The sequence below is a fragment of the Myotis lucifugus genome, unplaced genomic scaffold, assembly GCF_000147115.1.
Source record: "Myotis lucifugus unplaced genomic scaffold, Myoluc2.0 scaffold_424, whole genome shotgun sequence".
Classification (NCBI taxonomy): domain Eukaryota; kingdom Metazoa; phylum Chordata; class Mammalia; order Chiroptera; family Vespertilionidae; genus Myotis; species Myotis lucifugus.
The window spans coordinates 382,216-392,050 of NW_005871472.1; the positions used below are offsets into that span (position 1 = coordinate 382,216).

At 51.4% G+C, this 9,835-nt stretch overlaps 1 protein-coding gene and 1 pseudogene across 3 annotated transcripts in view; one reads left to right on the forward strand and one right to left on the reverse strand.

Moving 5' to 3' along the window:
- LOC102429951 lies at positions 1 to 1,774 on the forward strand (annotated as a pseudogene).
- Positions 1 to 9,835, reverse strand: part of GLIPR2 (GLI pathogenesis related 2) — a 24,121-nt gene that overhangs the window by 5,961 nt on the left and 8,325 nt on the right. For 2 of the 3 annotated variants that reach the window (XM_006102696.3, XM_023744029.1), the window contains exons 2-4: positions 9,503 to 9,611; positions 9,101 to 9,204; positions 7,219 to 7,296 (exon numbers count right to left, since the gene is read on the reverse strand). In XM_006102696.3, the coding sequence (XP_006102758.1) occupies positions 7,219 to 7,296; positions 9,101 to 9,204; positions 9,503 to 9,611 (291 nt within the window). The remainder of the gene's footprint in view (positions 1 to 7,218; positions 7,297 to 9,100; positions 9,205 to 9,502; positions 9,612 to 9,835) is intronic. The other variant, XM_023744030.1, reaches the window with a different exon arrangement.

The window sequence follows — 9,835 nt, forward strand, 5'->3', positions numbered from 1 at the left end:
CCGGACAGGAAAGCCGGAGCGGGGCCGGGCGGGCCACCCCGAAAGGCTGCTTATTCATCCCAGCGGAAACCGCCGGCCGGCCGGGCCGAGTGCAGCGGCCGCTGCGATCACGATGGAGGCAGCGGAGGAGAGCCGGCTCCGGGAGCTGCACCGCCTGACGCTGGAGGAGGACAAGCCGGCCGTGGAGCGGTGCCCGGAGGAGCTGGTTTTCGGCGACGCCGCGGGAAAACAGGGACGCGCTGCTGCGGCGTTGGCGAGGCCCATGGGTTCAAGCACAGGAAGACTCAGGTGACTCAGAAGTGGAGAATGAAGCAAAAGATAACTTTCCACCTCAAAAGAAGCCAGTTTGGGTGGATGAAGAAGATGAAGAGGAGGAAATGGTTGACATGATGAACAATCGTTTTCGGAAAGACATGATGAAAAATGACAGTGAAAATAAACTTTCAAAAAATGAGCTTCAGAAGAGACTTAAGGAAGAATTTCAGCATGCCATGGGGGGAGTACCGGCCTGGGTAGAGGCTAATCAGAAAACATCTTCAGATGATGAAAGTGAAGAGGATGAAGATGATTTATTGCCAAGGACTGGGAATTTCATATCCACATCGACTTCTCTTCCTAAAGGAATCTTAAAGATGAAGAACTGCCTACATGCCAATGCTGCTCGGATCTCGTCTGTGCAGTTCCATCCTTGTGCTCAGGTGGTGATGGCTGCTGCACTAGATAACTCTGTGTCACTGTTTCAGGTTGATGGGAAAACAAATCCTAAAATTCAGAGCATCTATTTGGAAAAGTTTCCAATCTTTAAGGCTCGTTTTAGTGCTAATGGAGAAGAGGTTTTAGCCACAAGTACCCACAGCAAGGTGCTTTATGTCTATGATATGCTGGCTGGAAAGTTAATTCCAGGACATCAAGTGAGAGGTTTGAAAGAGAAGATAGTAAGGAAGTTTGATGTCTCCTCAGATGGGTCCTTCTTGCTCATAAATGGCGTTGCTGGAGATTCTCATTTGCTGTCAATGAAGACTAAAGAATTGATTAGTAGCATGAAAATAAATGGAAGGATTGCAGCATCCACGTTCTCTTCAGATAGTAAGAAAGTGTACGCCTCTTTGGCGGACAGGGAAGTTTACGTTTGGGATGTGAACTCTAGGAAGTGCCTGGACAGGTTTGTTGATGAAGGCGGTTTATATGGATTGAGCATTGCAACATCTAGGAATGGACAGTATGTGGCTTGTGGTTCTAACTGCGGAGTGGTAAACATATACAGTCAAGATTCTTGTCTCCAAGAAACAAACCCAAAGCCGATAAAAGCTATACTGAACTTGGTTACCGGTGTTTCTTCTTTGACCGTCAATCCTACCACAGAAATCTTGGCAATTGCTTCAGAAAAAATGAAAGAAGCAGTCAGATTGGTTCACCTTCCTTCCTGTACAGTATTTTCAAACTTCCCAGTCTTTAAGCAGAAGAATATTTCTCTTGTGCATACCATGGATTTTTGCTTTGGGGAATGAAAAGGGCAGGGCCCTACTGTATAGGCTGCACCATTACTCAGACTTCTAAAGAGATCATTTGAAATTCAGTTGGGTCACAAGAGAAGCCCATCCTGATAGATCTGAGAAGCTTTCCAGAATGTGTGATAATGTACGGATCATGATTTTTTGAGCCAACTGTACATATTTAAGTTAATAGAAATGTATAATAAATGCATGGCAACTTTTGTTTGAAAATAAATGTATGTGGGAGAACAGGGGTGGGATAGAAGGGGTCAATGAGGGGGGGGAAGTGGACATATGTAATACTTTTAACAATAAAGATTAAAAAAAAAAGAACAGTATGCCATATACGCCAGGTCCCTTGAAACATATGCTGTGCATATGTTTCTTCCCTGCAGCGACTGTGTCAAGCAGCAAGGATGGACCGGCTTCCGGCAACATTCTTACCATTTGCAAGGTTAGATTTGAGTACTGGCTTATTGCTTGGCTTCTTCATGATGCTAGAGAGCCCCACATGGGTAGATATCAAATTGTTTTATTCACCAAAGTATACCCAGGACCCTGGCACAGCCTGCACATGCAGCTTTTACTGAATGAGTGAATGGAATGAATGAGTGAATGAATGAATGAAAGGCATATGAAAGAATCCTCTTGGATTCTGGCTCTGCTTTCACTAGAAGTACAGGCCTTCTATGAACTCTTTGAGACCTTAACAAGGTAGAGCCTCCTTCAGTTCCCTCTGCTCTCAAACAGACCAGTTCTTTCTCAAGTTACTGCCTGATCCTCCAGACACTTCCGTGGCTTGCTGAAGCTTCTCAGTATGTCATCCACTCAGACCACCTGCCCCTTACTCATGGGTCCTTTCAAGCTGCTAACATGGCTTAACTTCCTTCCCCTCCCATTTTGGGGTCAAAGAATTGATGCTGCAAAGGTACTCTTTGCTCGATGCCATAAATTCTTCTTATCTCCTGGGAGTGAAGGTCGGGAGCTCATCTCTTCCACTTTTACTATTGAGGTGACAGATCAATGGGATATTTACTGCCACCTCACAGGATGGCATCTGCTTGCTAAAATAACCTCGAGGCAATTGTGTTTCCTCCTGGAGGGCAGGCACCACAGCGGCCTTATTGACCCCAGTGTTTAGTACTGGACTTGGAACATAGCAGGTGCTCAATAAATATCAGATGAAGAAAAGACAGAGGGAAGGAAGAGGGAGGAAAATCACGATCAGAGTGGCCCAGTTTCTCACAGAGTGGTTCAGAAAGGAAGAGGGTAACCACTTTATATCCATTAGAATGTGTTTTTTTTTAAAGAAACAGACTTTGGTGAGGATGTGGAGAAATTGGAAAAGTTGTACATTGCTGACAGGAATGTAAAATGGTGCAGCTGCTGTGGAGGACAGTATGATAGTTCCTCAAAAAGTTACACATGGAATTACCATATGACCTAGCAGTCCACTTCTAAGTATATACCCAGAAGAATTAAAAGCAGGGACTTAGATATTTGCACATCAATGTACATAGCAGCATTATTCACAAGGACTGAAGAGCCAGTGGGGGTGGGGGGGACTAAATGTCCATCAATAAATGGTAGATAAATAAAATGTTGCATATACATACAATGGAATATTATTCAGCTTTAAAAAGGAATGAAATTCTAACATGTGCTACAACCTGTATGAACTTGAGGACATTATGCTAAGTGAAATAAGCCACCCAAAAGAACAAATATTGAGCGATTCCCACTTATATAAGGTTCCTAGAATAGTCAAATTCATAAAGACAGAAAATAGAATAGTAGTTACAAGAGGGGTAGGGAGGGAGGGGAGTTATTGTTTAATGGGTTCAGAATTTCAATATGAGATGATGAAAAAGTTCTGGAGATGAACTTTTTCATTCATAGAGTGGTGGTTGCACATCACTATGAATGTATTTAGTCCCACTGAACTCTACACTTAAAAATGGTTAAAATAGCTGAAACCGGTTTGGCTCAGTGGATAGAGCGTTGGCCTGCAGACTGAAGGGTCCCAGGTTCGATTCCGGTCAAGGGCATGTACCTGGGTTGCGGGCACATCCCCAGTAGGAGATGTGCAGGAGGCGGCTGATCGATGTTTCTCACTCTCTATCTCTCTCCCTTCCTCTCTGTAAAAAATCAATAAAATATATTTTAAAAAAATGGTTACAATGATAAATTTTATGTAAAGTATATTTTACCACAAAATTAAAGCAAGAGAGAAAGGAATAAATGAACAAATACATAGATAAATAAATAAATAAATAATGGTAGCTACACTTTTCCAATTCTCCAGGGACAAGAAAACGTTGATATCTCCCATGTGTATCAGAAATGGTGAATAAATAACTGTTCATTGATTAAATTGTGTGTTTTCCCCCACAGTTGAACTCTATTTTTAAGTTTAGGTATAGTTTACTTATTTGTCTACATACAAAAAAGATTTCCTTTCTGAAAATAACCAAACATAAACACTACTCAATAGAGTTGATGTGATACAGTCAACGCAAGAATGAAAAGAAAGCAAACCTTAAGTACAACTGTGCATCTTTTCTGCTAATCCTTACGCTTGCATCAACCATTGCCCAACAAAACTCTGATTTTCACCTCAGAACAGAGAAACACTTCTTGCCGATTCACCCTGGTCCTTATGGTTGTGAGTCGCAGCTCCAGGCTTTTGGCAGCTTTGCCAGGTGTCACCGCTTCTATGGGCTGTCTGTTCATCAAGGCTCAAGTCCTTTCTCAGACAAGCCTTTTCTCTCAACAGACCACATGCTTGGGCCATAGACCCGCCCACTCCCTCTGTCACCCAGAAAAGGAAGAAAGAGCTGCTGTTTATCCACTGGTTGCCAAGAATCTGATTACAGACACAACATGAGCTTCGGCAGCATGAATGCCTGTGGAAGCCTTTTCCAAACAGCTGTGACCGAGTTATCTTTCTTCTGGCCGGGGAGGTTTCTGTCCGCACCGAGATAACCGAGTGTGGTATTCACAGATGAGTTAAAGGGCACGACTTCCTTAGCAACCATCAGATACACACTGGTTTCTAACTCTAAACTACTAACAGCTTGCTTTTTCTTTTTCTCCTAAATAGATCACATCCTCTTTCCTGCTCTGGACCCAAACTTTCGAAAATATACATTTGAAAAACACAGTAAGTTACAGCAGAGCTTTGCAAGGGAATCATGCGCAACAGTAAGGAAGAATGAGGAAGCCCTTTTTGTACTGACAGGGAACAATCTCTGCCAATCTGCTGTGTGAAGAAAGCCAGTGCAAAACAGATCCTGTATCTGACACCAGAATATAAAAAAAGAAAACAAAAACATATATTTACACAAATGCTGGCATAAGCTCAGAACAGCTCTACAACGATACACAGGAAACTGGCATCGTGGTTGGCCAGGGATGGAAGGCAGGCTTTTCCCCTCATACAGCTGACACATATCAGGCCACGTGAAAGTACCGCTAATTCAGAATACACCAACAAACAAACCTGCTCATGAAAACAGAACATAACAAAGGAGTTGCAAGAAACCCTTCCCTCCACTCAGCACTTGGCATAGAACTGTGTTCTTTACCACAAGACGCTGACAGGGGTGGGGTGGCTGGAAGGAGATTGTAGATATTTCAAAGGCCCTTTCACCTACACCATGACCTTAGGTCAGGGGATCCCAGAACAACGGTGCTGCTCTGGGGGAGGCTGGGGTGGGAGACGGGCCTGCAGATCTGTAAGGGTCTTGCGAGCCCTGATGATAACTCCCCCCAAATCTGTGCTCCTGTCTTAGGCTCAGGCTCTGTCCATCCCCAGGCATTACCCACAGACACCTGGGATGACATAGGGACTATAGTTCTTCTGGGGTTTTCCTCTTTAGGGGTGGGAAGTGTGGAGCGACGGGTGAGGCGGGTGGTCAGTGATCACCGAAAGCTGAGTCCCGTTCCTGGCTCAGCTGTTGTATTCTGTATCAATACAAACAGCTTTCTCATTCTTCCTTACTGTTGCACGCGATTCCCTTGCCAAGATCTACTATATACCGTGCGCGGTTCCTGCCTGGGAGCAGGGGCCTTGGAAAGAGCATCCGACTGAGGACAGAAGGTGTAGAGAGGTCTCTCCCCCTTCCTGGGGCTCAGTGTCCTCTGCCAAACTCGTGGCATGAAGCCCCACCCCACCCCCAAATGGTGTTGCAAGGCTTCTGAGCCGAGGACGGGTAGCAAAGCTAACCACTCGCTCTGACACATGTCCAATGGCCCGTGAGTCTTGCTCACGGCGGAAGCAGATCCAGACACTGTAAAATCAAACGGCTCCTAGACACAGATCTTCATGAGAAGGACTCCAGGTTCTGCCAACACATTTTAATCACTGGAGGAGCCATTCCTATCCCCTGCCTCATCGATGGAACTGGGTTGCCACAGAGCCATCACTTCTCCCTGCGGGCCCTGGCGGCAGCCCCCTCAGGCCTGAGTGCCCAGGGGAGAAGCATTTCAGCAGATGTTTTAATTCCTGCCCCATAGTCCTGCCCACAGGGTTGCAAGAACTCCTGCCCGAAGGGGTGAGCAGAAAACCACAGGAAACAGTGACTGGTTCTGAGAACATGTCACTTCCTGCTTCTGAAGAACCTCCAGAGGGCAGGAGGCCGTAAGAGGCTCCACCCATGGGTGTGGGGTGGGGAGTAGAGGGATAGGGTGGGTCGAGAATCCCTTTTTCAGGTTTTCTGGTCAGAGGAACTCACAGCCCCTTCCATCCCCTCCTGGGCCGCCTCAGGTGCACCTGCGGTGGTTCTGAGGAAAGACAGGAGCCGGGTGAGGCCTGGTGAGGGCCCAGAGGGAGCCCGGCGCTCAGAGATGCTGACAGGGCTGGGGTGGGCCTTGAGTGGGTTACATGTTTACCGCGCACAGTGGAGGCCTACGAGAAAGGCTGGATGGTCCCCCAGTCAGCGGCTCCTGCATCTAAACGCCACCTCCCAGAATGTCCTGTAGAGACCAGCACCTTGCCCCTCTCCCTCTAAGACAGGGAAGGATGGGGGGACGTCCACCCAAGTTCACACCAATAGCAGTGCCAGGGCTGAGACTAGCTCCAGGGGTTCTGCAAGCCAAGCTCACCTGAACCTCAAAGGGCAGCCTGAAGGTGAAAGGAGAATGCCTGGGAGGCCATGAGGCCTGGGGCTGCGGCAGGAAGGAAGCGGGGCGTGTAAAACCGAGAGAAGAGCGAGCGTGGCCCTTTTCCTGAAGCCCCGGGAAGCTGTTGGCAGTTTACTCAGGAGAGCAACATGGGCAGAGAGGGTTTGGGAACATCCTGGGTGCTCGGGAGCAGGCTGGATGTAGGGAGCAAGACCAGAAGTAGGATGACCTGTCACAAGGGCTGAGGCACCACTTCTGGAAAGCAGCGCCCGGCAGCTTTTAAAATGCACAGCCCCTTACGACACACGCCAGTCATCCGGAAACTTGGAGCTGGCGGGGCGGACAGCATTGGCCTGGGAGCTTAGATGGTGTGTGTGTGTGTGCGTGCGTGTGAGTGTGTGTGTGTGTGTGTGTGTGTGTGTGTGTGTGTGTTTGTGTGTGTGTGTGTTGGGGAAACAGGGTTTTACCCTTTGGGCAAAGTCAACTCAGACAAATATGGGAGAGGTAAAACAGGAGGGAAATGATTGGTTTTCAGAGGGTTAGCTCCTCTCTGACACCCAACAGTCCAGGGCGAGGCCAGTGGTGCCACCCAGTCACTCACCAGTCCCAGAGGTGAAGCCAGGCTGCTGGAAGTTGTAGTTCTTAATTTCACTGTACCACCTGTCAGCCACCTCCTGTCCTGTATGGAAAAGACACTGTTTAAAACTCAGCAGCAAAATCAACCCACTCCTATTCCTTCCATCTACTCCCACCAACCGCAAGCCACTCACCCCACAGTGAGGGGTCCGATAAAGCACCCAGGAGCTGAAACAGGACCTCTGCCCAGGGGCACACCCGAGCTGAAGAGGTGGCCTTGGGGGTTTGGGGAGCCCTGGCCTGGGATCACCCGCATCTGTTCCTCGCCCGGCCACGAACTCGCCGTGGCATCCTAGGCAAGGCCTTCCCCTTCCTGGGCCTCCGTAAAGAGGGTTCCATGCAAGGCACTCCAAGGGCTTCTGATGATGTCCCTGGTGTTCCTGAGCCCGCCCTCCTCCCACCCCAAGCCTGGCTCCCGGAATATCCACAGGAGGGAAGGCCATTGGGCTGCTGGGCCCGGGTCTCCGCGGCAGGCAGATGGGTCCTCGCTGGGAGCAGCCCCTGGCCTAGACGTGCTGATGGGAGAAACGCACAGCATTTCCCTGGGAGCTGCGGATCTCAGGGTCAGAGCTAGAAGGAGCCTCGCAGCTCAGAGCAGAATCGCAAGCTTGAACGTGTGCTCACGTCACCTGGGGCTCTTGCTAAAGTGCAGTAGGTCTTGGGGCAGCCTGTGAGTCTGCATTCCTAACAAGTGCCCAGAGGCTGCTGCTGGCCATGCACCACGCTCTGAGCAGCAAGGAAGGCCTTCGAGAGCAGTGGCCACACACCGGCCTCGTCGGGGAACCTGTGAAAGCTGCTGATGCCTGGGACCTGCCTCAGACGGACGGTACATGTATCTCTGGAGGAGAGACCCAGGCCCCGGTGTTTTTAAAAAGCACCGCAAGATCCCATGTGCAGCCAGCGTGGGGACCGCTGCCTTAGCGGCCACTTACCCAGCCCCCTCTCTGTCGAGATGGGAAACTGAGGCCAGAGAGGGGAAGGACTTGCTCAAGGCTCCCCAGGGAGCCAGTTCAAGGCTGGGAGGGAACCTCCTCTCCTCCTGGCTCTTTCCCATCCCTCTCCCTCCTCCCCTGGGCCCAGCAGGCCCAAGCCCAGGCCGGGGAGGCGGCTGCGGGCTGTGGACTCCTGCCTTCCCCGGGAGCATGCGCACCCTCTCCCGGAGGGGCCCGGAGCGGGGAAGCCGAGAGGACACTCGGGCCTCCCCAGGGAACTCCCAGGAATGTGAGGCCCGGGAGGGAGGAGGCTTCGGGGAGGGAGGCAGTGCTCGCCAACATTTTTCCTAAAAAGCCAGGACACAGGACAGGGCTGTCCGACCAGGAGGCTCAAGGATGTCTGGCCCGTGTGGCGGGGTCGCCACTGCAGGCTGAGCCGTCAGATGAAGGGCTGTCTCGCCCATGACGGTGATTTTCTTTCCGACGTGTTAAAAGCTCTGCTGTGCTTTTCTGGTGAGAAAGTTAATACACCAGCTCTGGGAAACAATCTGTTTTAGGAGAATGTGACACAAGTAACATTCTTCTGCAGCTGGGGATGCTGGGGAGCAGGGAGGGGGGGGGGGCTGCCAAGAGAGGCCTGCGGCCGCACCCTGCTCCTCGGCTGGGGGCTCCTCCGAAAGGGGGTGCGGGCAGTCCGACTCCTCTCTGTGTCCCTGGCAGCAGCCCAGGTCTGGCCCCACCAGGGACGCTGCGGGGGCCGCCCTCAGCCCCGGAGTGCGGAGCTCGGTTCCTCTCCGCTCTGCTCTGCCTGTGGTGCCCATGGCTACACACGGAGGGAGGGCCCCAGGGGCTGGAATGCGGGCTGCCGAAGCCGGGCAGGGGGCAGAGGGCAGGGGAGCCGAGAAGGCGACCCACCTGGCTGATCGTAGGATGCCCAGGCCAGGTTCTCCCCGCACTGGCCGCGGCTGGACTCCGGGCTGTGCTTGAGGATCCGCGTGCTGGCCAGCGCCTCCGAATACCTGCGGGAGGATGGTGTTTCTCAGAGGAGCAGCCCAGGGAGGCCCCGAGGTGAGCCCTGAACCGGCGTGGCGCACGTCCTCCCGGGGCTCGGGGCTCGCAGCGCAAACTGGGAGCGTCCCTTCTGAGCAGCTCTTCTGAGCCCCAAACAGCCCGTTTTACAGAGGAGCAAACTGAGTTCAGAGGAACAAAGGGGCCTGCGGAGTCGTTATTCAAGCCTGACTGATCCTGCCCCCGAAACTCATGTCCCTCCAGCCCCCCAGGGCCCGGGGCCGGCACCCCGGGGCGCAGGGCACTCACTGCTGAGCCTCCCGGTTGAGCTTCTTGCACAGCTTCAGCGGGGGGACGCCATGCTGCTGCCGGTACTCATTGTGGGCCCGCAGGACCTCGTTGTTAAACTGCTTGGAAGCTGCAATGATTCCGAAATGGAGACTCAGTGCGGGGAGAAGACCCACCGGGATGTGGTGGCAGCTTCTCAGCCGATGGCAGGCCCCTCAGCCCCAGCCAAAGGGACAACGTGAGGAGTGCTCCACCCCTCTGCCCCCTGTCTCCCTCCCTCCACACCTCTGCCAACCCTGTCTCCCTCCCTCAACACCTCTGCCAAGCCTGTCTCCCTCCCTTCCACCCTCTGCC